General features: G+C 37.1%; 1 protein-coding gene across 1 annotated transcript in view; it reads left to right on the top strand.

Annotated features, from left to right (window-relative positions):
- Positions 1-18,140, top strand: part of LOC129746286 (uncharacterized) — a 148,144-nt gene that overhangs the window by 56,703 nt on the left and 73,301 nt on the right. The window contains exon 2 of the mRNA XM_055739883.1: positions 6,934-7,547. Coding sequence (XP_055595858.1) covers positions 7,182-7,547 — 366 coding nt within the window. The 5' untranslated portion in view covers positions 6,934-7,181. The remainder of the gene's footprint in view (positions 1-6,933; positions 7,548-18,140) is intronic.

Below are 18,140 nucleotides of genomic sequence, written 5' to 3'. Positions count from 1 at the left end.
TATACAATTCATTAAGTTCAGTTTCAATAACAAAACTGTAATTTTTTAATGATTGGTTATAACTTATCTTATTACACGGGTTATACTAAAGATACATATGTTTAATGTACTCAAAAAAAAGGCAAATTTCAACTGCTTTCATGATGTCGAGGCGTTTCGAGCTAATTTTTATATAATTTTGAATTTATAGACGGAAGAAAAAAGGAAATATTTAAAGATGCGACGTAACGAAATTTAGTGTTGTGATGTTGTGACGCTACGGTGGAAAACTACATAAAAGAAAACTGTTATTGATTGCAAATTATAAGTTAACTTGTTTAGAGCACAGTGCTACATACAAGTTTGTCTCATAAAACTAAATTACCTAAAAGTTATTACCCAAATCGTTAAAAAAGTTCTGCCAAATGATGTCACACAAAGCTGGAATGGGTCACATATTCAGCTTATTGTTCATCCAGCCTTTTTTCATTTTGGCCCAGCTGTCATTCGTCAAAACATCCATTTGGTCTCACACGCATTCGGTCTTATGTTCAATTGGTTAAAAATTTGTAGTGTTAGTTAAAGTTTTTTGAAAGATATTTCATTGAATAAGGATAGACCTCTGGCAATCGAACAAAATGTATATAATGCCGGTTAGATAATTTTTTTGTTTCATTAGAAGAAAATTAGTATTCTTTCTTCTGCTGAGGACAACATATATGTCATGTATATCTACAGTACAAATGAACATTATGTTGTAGAACTTTCATACCTTTAAGCACCTCCAAATAATGTGAGTTTTTTCTACGATTTTTTACCGTATAGTGGACGGTTATTTCCATCATATCCAGGTATTTCTCGATTTTATTTTCTAAAATATGAATATTCAATATGTATCAAAAATGTTTCAACTGGAAAAGTTTAAAAGGTTAAAAAAGTGTCCTCTTTTCTATTGATGACCAAGTCGTCAAGAGAAGTAAAATCTACTTTTTGTATCAATATTAATTCCCGACGACCTCATTTCATTCTATGGGCCTCATGCATGCGCCATGTAAACAAAACCAGACCGAGCGCGGCAAGCAAAAAGCTAACCGTCACCGTTACTTATAACTTTCATGAAGTTGCAAATCGACAATAAAAGAAACTCCCACTCGAGTGCATCCAAGTGTAAGTCACATGCGGCAAGGCAAGCAGTCATTGAAGTTCTCGGTGTGAGAGGGTGTCTTTTCGATGGGGAACTTTCTAAGTAAATGTTAGTCAACCTATGTAGGAAGGATGATGTGTCGTATCAAGAAGTGGGTAAGAGGGTCTGGGTGCTGCATTCAAGAACCGGAACAACTGTTGCTGCTGCATAAGAAGCAGGCAAACCAAAAGGAGCACACCAAAATTGAATATAAAGAAAGATAGCGCCAACTGCTTCTCCACTAACTAAATACAAACTACAAACCGCCTAATACATCCCTCTAAGCTATTTAGTGTGCCAGCCCTCTATCATCGTGTGCTATTTTGTACTCCTCTGTTGGCTGTTGGCAAACATCGGAAACCGCAAAATATGTGCGTTCTTATCGTTTTGTTGTCTTACAGTAACTAACAAAGCCAATTTGCCTCCGGTCATCGGCCTCGATAACTCGAGAATAACCAATGTTGGTAAAATGAATAACAAACTGTTTGTTATTATATACAACAGAGCTTATAAAACATAATATGTACGTCGGATTCACCAGAAGTTTGTTAAAAAAGTTACTAGAAACTTTTATGATGAAATTAACATTTCGGAATTTGTTTCTCTACTGAATATTTTATTGCCACCTCTCTTAACTTGCCGCAGTGATCTTTAAGTCTCTTTGAAGTCGTTTGTTTTTTGTTCTGCTAATTCATACCCTAAGCGCCTGCTCCTAATCCCACAACAGTAACAAAAGTGAACGGATTTATTTGGCCGCTTTTTTCTACTTAACTTGCTCTACCTACTACAAATGTCAGACCGGCGGCGGCAGCACGAGTTGACGCCGTCGCCGCTGCGCATCAGCAGGAAAATGGCATTTAAAAATACTATGGTGGGCTAAAGGTTGTTGCTTCAGTCAGCAGCAGTGCAGGGATCTCCCGTTCGGTGATGATGCGTTTGCGAAACATTTTAAATCTTTTTCAAGGTCCTACGTACTAAGATGGATTCAAGTGTTTATGTGTTTCGTGCTAGGCAGTTGGCTGTAAGTGGTGTGGATCTACAAAACGAGATAATTGGATAGATGCTCGCATTTGCCTGGAGGTTAATGACGGAAGAAAATATTTATGTTATTCTTGGGTAGAGTTATCAAAACAGATTAATTTGAACAAAAATGTATAATAAATCAAAGAGAGGCGACAAACTTGCCTTGATACTTTTTTTCCTGAACAGAGAACAGAGAAAAGAGAACAGAGCACAGAGAACAGAGAACATAGAACAGAGAACAGAGAACAGAGAACAGAGAACAGAGAACAGAGAACAGAGAACAGAGAACAGAGAACAGAGAACAGAGAACAGAGAACAGAGAACAGAGAACAGAGAACAGAGAACAGAGAACAGAGAACAGAGAACAGAGAACAGAGAACAGAGAACAGAGAACAGAGAACAGAGAACAGAGAACAGAGAACAGAGAACAGAGTACAGAGAACAGAGAACAGAGAACAGAGAACAGAGAACAGAGAACAGAGAACAGAGAACAGAGAACAGAGAACAGAGAACAGAAAACAGAGAACAGAGAACAGAGAACAGAGAACAGAGAACAGAGAACAGAGAACAGAGAACAGAGAACAGAGAACAGAGAACAGAGAACAGAGAACAGAGAACAGAGAACAGAGAACAGAGAACAGAGAACAGAGAACAGAGAACAGAGAACAGAGAACAGAGAACAGAGAACAGAGAACAGAGAACAGAGAACAGAGAACAGAGAACAGAGAACAGAGAACAGAGAACAGAGAACAGGGAACAGAGAACAGAGAACAGAGAACAGAGAACAGAGAACAGAGAACAGAGAACAGAGAACAGAGAACAGAGAACAGAGAACAGAGAACAGAGAACAGAGAACAGAAAACAGAGAACAGAGAACAGAGAACAGAGAGCAGAGAACAGAGAACAGAGAACAGAGAACAGAGAGCAGAGAACAGAGAACCGAGAACAGAGAACAGAAAACGGAGAACCGAGAACAGAGAACAGAGAACAAAGAACACAGAACAGAGAACAGAGAATAGAAAACAGAGAGCAGAGAACAGAGAACAGAGAACAGAGAACAGAGAACAGAGAACAGAGAACAGAGAACAGAGAACAGAGAACAGAGAACAGAGAACAGAGAACAGAGAACAGAGAACAGAGAACAGAGAACAGAGAACAGAGAACAGAGAACAGAGAACAGAGAACAGAGAACAGAGAACAGAGAACAGAGAACAGAGAACAGAGAACAGAGAACAGAGAACAGAGAACAGAGAACAGAGAACAGGGAACAAAGAACAGGTAATGAAACAAATAAGACAAGAATGGCAGGAAAGTGGTTAAGTGTCTATAATTAAGCCGAAAAAAATCAGAATGAAATAAGAAGATCAAGATAAAATCCAAAACATACTTTCAGCAATGGACATTGATTCAAATTTAGTTTGGTTTTCAATATATATATGTATGTCTTTAAGCTTACCAACTACACATTACCGAATGATTTAAATCAAAACTCATGAATTTTGTATCATTGAAACGTTATACAGAAAAATAGAAGTGAGAAAAAAAAACTGAGGCCTTATTTCGATTGGGAATATAAAATTCTTCCAGTAAACAACAGGAGCTAAACCAATAGAAAAACAAATTTTGCAAAACATCTTCTAATACTTAAAAATTACCTATCGCAAAATAGAGTGTCTGTAACATAAAAAAACTTAGAAAAAAAACGCACAAAACACCTTATCCGGAGAGTCACCAGTTGATATGGATACGCCGCGCGCCCCGAATAACCTTTATGACTTAATCATTGCACAACAATTAATCATGGAGCTGAAGCTGGAGCAAGCATGGACTGGAGACATGGACACATTATACCTGGTGCGTTTATGTAAACAGGAGAAAGTTGATTTGGGGGCCTGCAACTCGATCGTTATGATTTAGCAATGCGGGATTCGAAGAGAGGTAGAAAAAAAAAAGATTTATGTCAGCTTATTTGCTTAGGTCACTACCGGTTAGGCGATATTTAGGCGATTATTATGAAACACTGCTAACACAATTCTAATTTTTGCACTGTGGTTTCGGAGACAAATGAACGAAAAAAAAAAGCTAAACTGGATTTGTTTTGATTGGAGACGTGGTGTCAGTTTTTTTTCATACCACTGACGAAAGTGTCCCAAGTGGTGTAGCTAATTTGAATGCAAACACTGCCTTCCATGCCCTGGGCAGTTCGTGTTGTGCCGCGCGGGGATTGTCCAAATTTTGCAAGCGCTCATTCATTAGGGATCGTAATGAGCTTAGCGAGTACCCACACACCAATTGATGGCATGCGCAATCGTTTGGCACCTTTTTGGAACACACACACATGTTATACCTAACTTTTTTTTTATCCCCTAAGGGTAAGGATGAAGGAAGACAAATTTGGCAACAGCAGAAAAACGGCAACTTTCGGGGTAGCTTTCAAGTTTAGGAAAATAAATTTAAATCGTGACCTCGCTCATGTATGATGTTGGATAATTCAGAAGGACAGATTGTTGAAGAGGCTGCTCTTTGAATTTTTGACCAACACGTAGTAATTAGCGACCACTAGTTTGAAACACGTACGTATATTGGCTAAAACTGTAGCAAAAATTTTCTTGACCAACTATAATTATCAAAATTTCAAAAATACAAATAATTGACAATCTCGTACATTCAACAATATATTTATAATACATTCAACTATGTGTGTATGATTAATTTTGTGCATTCTACAATAAAGGGTGATACGGTCAAAATTTGGTCAATATCAACTTGACGTATGTCTTTCAATTTTGCGTTTAAAAAATCTGAATACCCCTAATTTTGAAGGTGTGTGTGTGTGTGTAGAATGTTGCTCCTATTTTGATTTTGGAATTCATTCTTCAGTTGTCAATCTGGTTGCACTGCTGGTCGCAAAGAGAACAACAAAGCTGTTCTCTCTTTTGACCCACACGGGAGAAAAAAAGGAACGAAATCGTCATCAAAATCTGCAAACATGGCGGACTTTTTATCATATCCGATTTAAACCATTTAATACGACTTCGAGTAACGATTTTTACGACATTTTACTAACGTTAGTTGGAATTACGATTCGCAGTAACGTTTTGAATGACTTGAGTTATCATTTTTAATGCGATTTCATGTTTGCTGGGAAGCTGGCAAAATCGCTAAAAGTTGCCAAATCAACCGTTACAAATGTAATTAAAGTGTTTGGGGAACGGTGGTCGACAGCCAGGAAGTCTGGATCGGGGGGAAATCGAAAACCGGAAGCCGCAGAGACGACAAAGAGAGTTGCCGGTAGTTTCAAGCGAAACCCTAACCTCTCTCTCCGAGATGCCGCAAATAAGCTGGGTGTATCGTCTACAACCGTGCATCGAGCCAAAAATTGAGCCGGACTATCGACTTACAAGAAGGTAGTGACTTCAAACGATGATAAACAAAATACGACGGCCAAAGCGCAAACCCGGAGGCTGTATACGACGATGCTGACGAAGTTTAACTGCGTGGTAATGGACGACGAAACCTACGTCAAAGCCGACTACAAGCAGCTTCCGGGACAGGAGTTTTATAAGGCAAAAGGGAGGAGAAAGGTAGCAGATATTTTCAAGCACATGAAACCGTCAAAGTTCGTGGAGAAATATCTGGTTTCGCAAGCCATCTGTATATGTGGCTTGAAAAGCAGCATTTTCATAGCTTCCGGGACTGTCAACAAAGAAATTTACGTGAAAGAGTGTTTGAATAAACGTCTGCTGCCTTTCCTGAAGAAACACGGTTGTTCTGTTCTGTTTTGGCCGGATTTGGCATCTTGCCATTATTTTTACCGTAATGCCATGGAGTGGTACGCCGCCAACAACGTGCAGGTGGTTCCCGAAGATAAGAACCCTCCCAACACGCCAGAGCTCCGCCCAATTGAGAAATACTGGGCTATTGTCAAGCGGAACCTAAAGAAGACCAAAAAAACTGCTAAGGACGAGCAGCAGTTCAAGGCAAACTGGCTTTCTGCGGCGAAGAAGGTGGACAAGGTGACTGTACAAAATCTGATAGCAGGGATTAAGCGTAAGGCCCGGCAATTCGGATTTGGAAAGGCGGAAGCCTAACTGAATATTTTTCCTGAATTTTATACTAATTAAACTTGAAAAAAAAATTAATTTGATTTTTTAAATAAACGATTTCACCGATTTACACGCGTTTTCCAATGACCAAATTTAAACCGTATCACCCTTTAATTCGGTACTCGGTCGTTGAACGAATATTACCGTTTGATACAGCTCTCATACAGACTGACGCTGCCATCGCTTTTTCGAAACTGTCTGTCACGTGTCTGTGGCATGACAATCTGAAGAGTTCAAAAAATCGAACAAAGAATTTCCGGAAACAGGCGAAAGGTAAAGTTTGGTATGGCCATTTGTCACTCTCCCTGGGGGGGAAGCTTTCGAATTCTTTCCGAAACTTTGAACCCAAAGTTTCTTCACAAACTCTACCTACCCACAAGGTATCTCGGCAAAGAAAATCGAAAGCTATCAGTTTATAATCGGATTATTGGCGGCCGACCATCTTCACCGGATGGTCCAATTGTTTGATTATAAGTTTTGCTTGTTGCTGGCTGTGGCAATTATCGCACGAGAAAGGCAAACGTTGGATTTCCGAAACGGGCGGGCGGAAAATATTATTCTTCCAACGGCGGATGCTGCTCGAATGTTTGTTCGTTACTTACGCTTTGTTTTTTTCTCCCTCTGTTTCTTCTCTGATTGCAGGTTCCGATGCGAGGAAAAGTGATTTACGACAACCGGTGAAATTAATAAAACTACCTTACGATATGTTATTACAAGAGGTGTACATTTTTTTGTTGTGATTCTTTCAACAAATTTGTACTACAACCATGTACAACGATGAAACAACGAAGTAGCAAATTTAAATATGCTGTGTTTAAGTGCGTACTTGTTAGGAGCCGCTTCGTATAGTCGATCATGCTGTTGGGTCCTTTGCCAAACACCGAGCGGACATGTTCGGTATTTCTAATATCCCGGCCCAGCAGCGGCCTCTACTGGCAGTAAACTGTCCGATGGTACAAAATTCGATTGGTTCTGTTTCGCCGACATCTGTGAAACCATTCAACAGTAAATGTCTAACTGTATCGGCGGATGTGCAGAAAAAACCACCCCCGGCACCTGCATCGCCCATGAGTGAAATTGGCAATGGCAACAGCAACGTAACCAATAGTGATAAAAAGGGTGAGGGTGGTCTGAATGAAACTGTTACTGCTGCTGCTACGGCTGGAGGCAACATGATGAAGTGGACCAGCTCGAATTCCAGCCTTAGCAGTGTGAGCGATCGGAAGAGTACATTTTATGCAGATATTGAAACTAAGGTAGGTGATGTTATGAATCAATTTGTCATTTTCAAATAAAGCCGGAACAAATTCAAATCCTGCTTTGGCTTGGGTCACTTGAAATTGTAACATCTTGAGGGGGAGGGGGGTTCATACAATCTTCAACGCACACCATCGAAGAATCGAGTTATTTTAGATCGAAAATTTGTAAAAACCTCGAATACAAAAGGTGATACAATTCCCATTTTACAATAAATTATCTTGAACTTTATTTCTCACTCCTGAAGCTTTGGAAAAATCGAAGCGTGGAGGCAAAAGCAGAATTAAATATTTGTTCCGGTCTAATATAATTCAATTTTTAAAACAAACCTAGACTTCTAATTTTATATTTTAAAGTTCAAAATGACTGACAAACAAATTGTTTGAGATGAATCCAATGTTTTATATATTTAGTTTTACATATGGGTCATTCCATGTCGAACGTGCACAGCGAATAAAAAAATCTTATACGAAATTCGCCAAACTTGGATCAATTATATTAGTTTTCAACAGTAAAGAAAAAAATTATCCCAAAAGTGAGAATTAAACCCTAGTTTAATAGGTTTGAACTGAGTCGGGGTTTTATTCGTATATTTTCTCGTCTCATGTCCAATCATTACTCCCTAGCAAGGTTGCCAAAAAAAAAATTCTGTGTTTATGAGAAAAAAAATCTGACTTTCTGTGATTGTATCCAAAAATTCTCTGATGATTTTCTGTGATGCTGTTTCCTTTAATTTCCTTGAAAATTCGTGATAGATTGGATCTTTTTAACATTTTAGTTGGGAAAAATCAATTAACATTACCAATTTTATCATACTTTTCTAATTCAAGGTAAGAAATCTAAATTTTATATTTATAAAAAAAACATATTTTTGGAAATCTATTCAAAATTGAAATTTTTTGTAAAATCTGGGAATATTTCAAAATTTAGTGTTCTGTGACACAGATTCTGTAATGAAAATTTGCTAAAAATTCTGTGAAATTACATATTTTCTGTAATTTCGGCAATCTTGCTCCCTAGACGCGGTACTCTATCGTTTTGATATTGATGGCTGCAGTTTGTTTGTTGCGGCAAAAGTTACCATGACATTGAGCATATTGTTTGGTCGTACCAAGTCCATCTTTTCGCCAGAGCGAATTTAATAGACTCCCTTTGGGCCCGAGGAAAACCACATAACGTTCCAGTGAAAAATGTACTAGCTGTTCTAGATTTGGACTAAATGTTTGAAATCTATCTTTTTCTAAAAGCTATCGATCTTCGTCTGTTATTCTATTTTATTTTCATATTTCCCTTTCTATCTTTTTTTTTTCTAAAAAAAATGCTAAGCTATGAAAACGATTGTAAAAACAAAGAAAGCGAGTTTGGCTACTTAAAACTTAATTGTATGAGCTGTATAAAAAAAAGAATTAAAAAAAAACACAAAATTTTTTTTTTCCATTTATAACTGCTTAAAACTAATAGAATTGAGCCGAATTCAACAAATCATCAGCGAAAATCAACAAATCACAAATGGTGGTTTAGGGATAAAAGACTTGAAGAAGTCAAAATCCAACCACATCAAATTAAAAAAAAATTAATATCATTATTTAGGTTTGTATACGTGATCTACTCTACAAATATGGTTGACTGAAGCTAGAAGTAATTTGAAATAAGTCCGTAGAAAATCGTTAAATGATTCGAGCTTAAACAAAGTTAAATTTTGTTCTGCTGAGAGATTTTAAGCAAAATTTATTGCAATTAGCCTTATACTTAAATGCACTCCTCTTTACTCTCTCACGATCAATTTTATTGTCGGAATATCAATAAATCGAATAGTTCAACTCATGTTCTTGACATCAAAGTAATAAGAAAGATTATTAGTCTTAAAGTTTGTTGGATTGTTCGATCTTCAGGGAAAAATCGACCTCTAAGATCCAGATGATCGGCCGTAGAATAGATCCACCTTAATAATCGAATCTCCTGGATCCATCTCAGGTTGATCAATCTTGCCTTTTTGTAAATTATTTTGTAATAATATCCTTCTATATGAATGAAACAAATTCTTTGAAACACTTATACTCAATACATCGAAATCTTTTGTTGACTACCAATATCGATCAGAAGTCAAAATGCCACTGTTTGACATTATATTGGTACTCAAAATTGGACTCCATATCTTCAGCCCAACGAGGTTAGAAAAATTGAAAAGATAGATTCGAAAATAAATCGATCTAATCTATTTTTTCATGGCCAAATAATCAATAAAAAAATCGAAAATCTGATTTCAAGAAACAAGATCAAAGATCCACCTTTTCGGCCACATCCTGAACTGCGGCAGACCAGACCAGAAGCATTTGCCTGGAAAAGCGCAAAAATATTGTGCTCAAATGGTGAAATGGTCAAATGGTATTCCCAACATTTCGCGGAGTCAGTTGGCGAAAATGGAAGAAGTAAACATTGGAGCGGTTTTTAATTCGATTCGGAAGTATGGAGAGGAAAGCAGCTTTGTGGACAAGAAAAATTAGGGTGGAATCCGTTTCCGGTGGTCAAAACTTTGGACCGCAAAGTAATGCGTGTTTACGTCAGTAATAAAACTGCCTCAGTTCAGGATGTGGCCGAAAAAGTGGATCCTCGATCTTGTTTCTTGAACTCAAATTTTCGATTTTTTGGATCGATCATTTGGCCAAGAAAAAAATTAGATTAGATCGGTTTATTTTCGATTCGATTTTTTCAATTTTTCTTACATTATTGGTAGGCTGGAGATATGGAGTACAATTTTAAGTACTAATATAATGTCAAACAACCTAACGAAAATTATGAAAAGTGGAGCTCACGATACACGATACACAGAGTTTTAAGTTAAACGTGGTTAAACTGTAAACATCAACACTCAACAGTAGTCAACTGTTTTAATGTCATCCGGATTGAGCAGAGTTGTCGCAAAATCGTGCTTAGACATATTGGGGCACCTTATAGAACTTGAAAGTTGAATAATTTTTCATCGAAAAGGTACATCAGCTTATGGCTTGAATGAATGTGTCAAAGGCACAAAAAACGCATGAATGTTGCTAAACTGGAGGAAGGAACAAGAGGAAATATATTTTGAACTCTATCCGGTACTCTTCACTCAGCCATAAGTGACCTGTGATTGTTACTGTTTAAGTAGCTACATTCTTTGAGTATAATGTTCCTACTATAAAAAGGTTTGATCTCGGTCGAACGCAATCTCATGTATTCGACCCGTCCATGTTTCGATACGGGTAATAAGGCGATGGGTTTCTTCATCGCTTCTTATCAACATCGAAACGGCGAGCGGCAAAGAATTATCCAAGTAGTCTAAAGTTATTCGCAAAACAAATGCCCTCGCTCGCACTTTCCAACTCCTATTCGATTTCTTCTACCCAAAGCGCTCCAACTTTGATCTTACTACCTATCAATGCTTTCATTTCTGTCTAATAATTCTACTTTGATTTTCATAACTCGCAGAAATGCCAAAAAATAAATAAGAAAAGTTTTTGAATCAATTATAATAATTTTAGAAAGTTATTCCTTTCCAAACTTTGTAAATAGATTGTAAAGGAATAATTTTTTTGAAAAATTCTTCATTGCGTGAAATGTTTGAAAATTTTTTGCGTGTCAGTTTATTTTGTTGCTTATTCTAAAAAAAATAGTATGAATTCACTACTCCTTTTAACAAAGAGAGCTTGTGGTTTTCACCTATCGCCTTTATTCATAATATCTTATTCAGAAACATGAAGGAAAAGTAATTATGATTTACTAATTAGGCTATCGCAACACAATCCTTGACTTCGAGAGATCGCAAAAGCATGACTTCGCATTGACTTGCACAACGATGGGAGTGATTTCAACGATCATAGATTCAACCAATCAGATGTCCTCTTCAAACCATTTACCACATCATCATGATTTGTTGCCGGTGGGCTCCTACCATTTCGGCTACAACTGATTCATGAGATGATTCTTAGGATCTACATTGCAAATTGATGCCCATCTAATCTAGAGGACGGCCGACGGGTTGGATTGCCTAATCCCTCTCACTTTGGCCGAATGAGCTAGCTTACGGCGCGGCGGACGGTTTAAACTGCATGTGCAGTCTTTTAAATCAAATCATCCGCCCCTCAGGTGAATGTTGCGGATTCCTCCGGCCCTGAAATGCCTTGCCCGGCCGAAATTAGCCCAACCGACGACGCCGACGAGGCAGATTGAATTGCATAAATCGTTGGCCTTCTAAGTGCACTAGATACTCACGCTGCAGCAGCAGGGATACCTACTTGTCCGTTGATGGTTTAAGATTAGGTATAAGATATGGCCGAATCCCATTCACAGTGCGCCGTGTAGCGTGTGGACAAACAATGGCGCCAGCACCTTTCTTGACTCTGAGCTCAGAGCGTTTCGATATCGGATCGTATTCGTCGCCATACATTCGACAATTTGTACGACGCGACATTGCTAACTTGCCAAAACGTCCGCTGAAGCCTTACCTACATACAAGCTAACAATGGGCCAGGCTGTCTCGTGTTTTACATCCACCTACCCACAGCCAGCGTAGGCTTCTCGACTCGAAAGACAGATTAATTACTCATAATTCGCCTCAGCTTACCGGCCAAGATATGGAGCTTCTAAGTGGCTCCTTGAAATTGCTGCCCCAGCGTCTATTGTTGTTCAACCAGTTCGTTACAATCCTCGAACATACAAAGATACACACATTTCCATAATAGTCACTAGTCATCGTAGTCATAACTTAACATGATTACAACACATGCTCAACTTTGCCAGCTGGGCCCAAAGCCCGGAGTCGAACTGCGTGGTTTCGGAACTGATGCAAATGGAAACGGAGAGTCAGTCCCTGCCCTGGTCAGCCGGCTGATTCTGATTGGTATCTAGCGAGGTATCTACATGATATTTACCGGTGCATTGTACAAAAATCGAATAATGGAGACCCACTGCATACTGGAGCTGGATTAGAATTGGTGCTGCTGCGGTCGATTTCTACCGCTAATTACGTTCATTTGAATCATACTTAGGTATGGTATGAGGTTATGTGCTGAGACAAAAAAAAAATTGGAAACCACACATTACACCTCATCAGCATTCATAAGTGAACTAGGCGTTGCAAAGGTGTTGTGAAGCGTCAAATCAATGTAACATCGAAAGTGGTGTAAAAATTACATTCTGCTCGAAATTGTATTACAATGTAGAAGTGGGTTACTTATAGGAGGGTTACAAGAAGGAGGCATCTATTTTGGGAAAAAAATCTAGGGGGGATGAATAACGCTCAGGCGTTAAAATCCCAGGAAAAAAATGGGGAAAAAATCTCCCTCAATAAACCATATCAATCTTCTTCTGTTTCATGTTGACCTTTACATTGAGTTTCTAAGTAACAAACCTGAAGCTATGTCATAAATGAGCTGAATAAAGGAATAATATTAACATTTTCTGTGATTTTTAAGGATCTTCTTCGAAACGCTACCTCTATTCTAAAATATTTTATTCATTCTGAAGGTATTTTTTCAACCACTTTCTACACTTCATTCCAAAACGATTTTTTTTAAATGTTTCAAATGGAAGAACAAAAGAAAGATAACGTATGCATTCAACAAATGGACAAACTTTTACTGAGCTTTCCTTTTTACGTAGGGCAATTCTGTCCAAAATGCCCTTGCGGGGTAAAACGCCAACGACTATATTTTGATAGATTTTGAAGGTTTGCGAAGTATAAAGCAAATTTTTCTTAAAATCTTACAATTTAAATAAAAATAACTGCCATATATTCGATGATACGCGAAAAACAGTCAAATTCAATTTTATGGTGGCTATTCATCACTTAAGTTGTGAAAACTGAGCATATGAAATAGGCTTTTACGCTTGATTGCTTAAAACATCCTCAGCATTGATTTTTTGGTTGTTTAAAGAATATCAATGAAATTATCAATTGATGAAAAACTGATGTAAATTATTGTGTAATGATAAACTGAAAATTTATTAAACTTTATATATACATTGAAAATGCCCCCAATCATTTTAGGATAGATCGCCATCCTTTCAAAGTGTTGTTCGGTAAGATGTAAACAAAGACCGATTATAAACATGAGACATCGATCTTCTTTTTTGTTTAGTCCTAAAATATCATTAAAATGCATAATGGGTAAGTAATTTCAACTTTCGATTTGGTTTGAGTAAAAAACGTGCACTGACAATCGAATCGCTACAATAAATTTGTCGCTAGCAGCAGCTGGTTGGTTGAAAATATAGCCAACATTTTCAATTTTTTTGCGTTTTTTTTTTATTGAAAAAAGTTTAATAAACACTTGTTTTCATGTGTAGCAATTTGCTACTAGCAAAACTTGAAAAAACAAATTTTTTTTCAAGTTTATTAACAAAATTAATTTGTTTTCACTGTTAACATTGGGTTGTTTTTTAATGTCGTTTTGATCTAATGTTTTATAGCATCACATGCCTCCACTGTTTTGGCGTTTTACATCCAGTGAGTTCAAACGTTGCTTCGAGAAGCGTTTCTTAAAAATCGAAATTTCATAGTTTTAACAGTAAAAAAACTTCTGTCAAAATATAGAAATATAGAAATATAGAAATACGAAATACGAAATACGTATAACAAAGCAAAACTACTGAGCTACTCCGTTTAGAAGCGTGCGCGTCCGTCGTGTCAAAAACGGACATTTTGCGGCACTTAGTTAGGTACCGGATACGTCCGTTCAGGTATCTAAAACTTCTTAATACTCCAGGACAACAATCGAAAGAATACGAAGAATGAGCAGTGTTCGGCATCGCTAACTGAAAAGTTAGCGGCACTAACTAGATCGCTATCTCGGTCAAAGTTAGCGATCGCTAATTAAAGCCGCTAAATGTTGCGTAAAAGTTATCGATCTATAATAAAGCGCTAATCGCTAATCGATAGTAGAAAATTTTGAAAAAGATAAGCAAAACACAAATTTTCCAGCCATCTTTAATTATAATATTGACTAGAAAAGTTGTTAAATGATATCAATAGGGGCCGTTATCGAACTTATTTTGTAATATTTTTGTACATATCAGTTGCGTCGGTCCACTTTTAGTTTTAGTCAGCGTGTTTGGTGGAAAGTAAAATGAAAAAAAAATTGAATCAAATTTTTCAAAATATTTACCCGCTTATTAATTTTTTACATCAGTTAATGCAAAGATTCACTCTAGGTAGATGTTTAGTTTTGTCCGAAATAGTTTTTCATCTTTTTTGACATTAATACACTTATTTTGTACTGGAAATTTCAAATTTATTTCATTTATTTTATATTCAAAGAAGGCCTATGTTTTAGACATATATTCAAGTGAAGACAATTCAAAAAGACGCTCATTCCTATGATTTCAGTCAAAATCGAGGTCGAATAGCTTCTGAAATCAATCTTTAACGAAAATTTAAATACCTGATCGGATTCAAAATTTTAAATCTGAATGATGCCGAATTTATGATCTATAAGTCTATGGCCAAATTAACACTTCAAAGAGTTAGCGTTCTTCAATTAGCGGAACTAAAAATTAGCGGAACTTTCTTATCCGCTAGCTGAAGGAAAATATAACGAGAAAATTGATTCGCTAACCAAAAGCGGACTAATTAGCGATTAGCGGATTAGCGTTTTAGTGCCGGACACTGAGAATGAGTGATAAGAAGCTCAAAAGGGTGCTCAAGAGGAAGACTAAAGGAAGAATGATTATATCGCTACTTGCGCTTGGTCGGAAGTGCGAGGAAACCGGCCAAACAGTGAACAACAGAGAACATCCATATAAATCTTCAATCACAAAAAAGCCAGAATTCTGATTATGATTTAGGATATCGATAAAAAATAAATGGTGTTTCTAACAAAGCACGTATTTTTTTCCGAAACGCTCGGTAACTTGGCAGTGTTCAAACTTGGCTGTGTTCACATCATTCTGTATATCCAATATGGATGACGCAATCATTGCTGCTACATTTGAATCTGTTATCACGTAACTCTGCTTCAAAAGTTGGAATATTTGGGATTATCTGTTCTGTGAGAATATGTGCATGGATCAGAAGCTACTAAACTAATCGTCGTCTAGCCGTAAAATTCCTGAATCTGTAGATTTCATTCCAACTTTAGGGATACCACAAGGTAGTAACTTAGGCTCGCTTTTGTTTACACTGTTCTGAATCGACATAAACTTGCTGCTTTTTGGATGTGGAAAACTCCTGTACGCGGATGATTTGAAAATTATTCTGATCATAAAAAGTTTAGCCGATTGTCATATATTGCAGCAATTCCTTGATACGGTAGTGAATTGGTGTGCTGGAAACCTATTAGTTTTTGAGCATTTCTAAGTGCTGTATCATAACATTTGGGCGGAAGAAAAATCCTTTCTTGTACGACTATAATATAAAAGGCGAAGTTTCACAACGTGTAAATCAAATATAGAACCTTGGCTTTGTTTTGGATAGTCACCTGACCTTTAAGCGTCATTACTGTGTCACAAAAAGGCCAACCGAATGCTGGGTTTTATCATACGTTTGAGGGTTCGAGTGAAGAATTTAAAGATCCTGTCTGCCTACGAGCCCTCTATCTGGTGCGTTCAACTCTAGAATTTGCAAACCTGGTGTGGTGACCGTGTGCAGCAGTATGGGTAGCGCGTTTCGAAGCGATTCAACGTAAATTCGTGCGTCATGCTCTTCGTGAGCTGTCTTGCGAGTTTTGCTCTGCTTGGACTACAAACACTGTCAAATCGTCATTCCATCGCACAGGGGTCCAGAGGGCCTAAGTGAATTTTTTTGCTAGTGCTTCTGTTTTTCATTTCAGCTGATAAGTGTCTCCAAAACGTTTGCTAATCAGACTGTTTCTCATAATGTGAAAGTATAAAAAAAACTAGTCAAAGCCAACTACGATAAAAATACTAACATTCATGTTTGATGAGATAGAGACAAAATTTGTTCAACAAAATTGTAGATATTATCAAAATAAGAAACTTTGCTGAAGTTCTCCATATTCTCATTGAAAACTAAGAATTTAACCAATTTACGCCAACTGTACTCGAAAACAGGCTCGTGGAGACAAGTAGTTTCAGTCTAAGTTTAAAGTACTTGAATCAAGCTTAAAGATGTAGCATTTCATTTCTGGATCCATTGGCTCCATTTTACCATAGAAGGTCATAAAATTAAGGAAAAAATTGAACTTTAAATTACGATAACTTCGCTACAAAAGATCGTAGAGACTTTAAATGAAGTGCAAAATGTGAGTATTGAGTGTCTCAACAAAGGTTGTGAAAATTATATTCATGTTAATTCCAAACTAACAGTAGTCAAGTATGTAAAACAAATTTGAAGTATTGTTTAAACTAAAAGTTGTATAATTCTGCACTGAATAGAGATCAAGCATACGTTATTTCAGCAAAGTTTCATATTTTGATAATATCTACAACTTTGTTGAGCAAATTTTGTCTTCATCTCATCAAACATAAAAGTAAATGTTTTTATTTTTACCGTAATAGGCTATGATTAATTTTCAATATTTTCACATTATGAGACTACTTCTCATGCAATACCTCGCGAGGCACCAACAGTGGTGTCAAATGAATTTATTGTTTTTTAATGCCAAAAGACAGACTCCTGTTAAACAGCTTATAACCTTTTGCCTAATAAGATACGAAGTTACGGTCTGCGACAAACTTGTTCAGCGGGTAATTTCCTTTAGAAAATTTATAAATTGGCACAAAAACCATTAGCAGGCTCGGCTCCGCTGGAGAAAAAAAACGATATTGATTTTTTAGAACAAAATATTCAATTTTCCCATAAAAACATAAAAGTTAAAAATTACCCATGTAAACGTTACTTCAAAATTATGCAAAAAAAACATGGATGAGTTTTAATACAAAACGAAGCTTTTAAGACCACAGAGTTTGACAAATTTAAAAATGACGCCAAATCGATTCAGTAATGGCTATTCAAGTGGACGAACCGGCCAGAAAGATGTTTGGGCTAAATATTTCGTTGGTATGTTTTGCCTGGATGTTCCGGAAAGTTACAGAAGAAAACAGTTTATTACGAAGTTCTAAGTATGACAAGCGATCTGTGTGTGACTGTAACAAAGTTAATAAGTCTTACATGGTGAATGGCACAATGTGTAATATATGAAAAAGAATGTTCCCATAAGCACTTTCTTCCCTGCTTAAGATTCCTCTAACTTTACACTCCGTTTTGATTGAAGTTGGCATCGTGGGTTTCGCGGATCCGAGCATGGAATGGTATAAACCCAAGAAGTTAAACCAGCCAAACTCGACTGAACTACTATTAAAAAGGTTTCTGGGCGTTTTTGAAAGGAATTCTGAACTTTTTGAAGGGAAAGTTCCAAAAATATAGAGAGGATTTTCAAAAATGGCCAGGATTTAAAAAAGGATAGATCACAATGTATTATTAACACGTTCGTCGCCATGGGACCCATATTCGTGTGACGAGTGTATTTCCTGAGGGCCCCGTCACATCAAAAAGCGTGTGACGCTGTCTTACTCAAGTTATCCGCTCAGTTTAGCCACACTTTGCAAATTAAGAAGTTCTCCACCTTTGCCCCGAGAATTTCTTTGGGCCCGGCTAG

This window comes from Uranotaenia lowii, chromosome 2, assembly GCF_029784155.1.
Source record: "Uranotaenia lowii strain MFRU-FL chromosome 2, ASM2978415v1, whole genome shotgun sequence".
Lineage (NCBI taxonomy): Eukaryota > Metazoa > Arthropoda > Insecta > Diptera > Culicidae > Uranotaenia > Uranotaenia lowii.
Note: the sequence above shows the minus strand (reverse complement) of the source record. Positions and strands in the feature narration are given on the sequence as shown.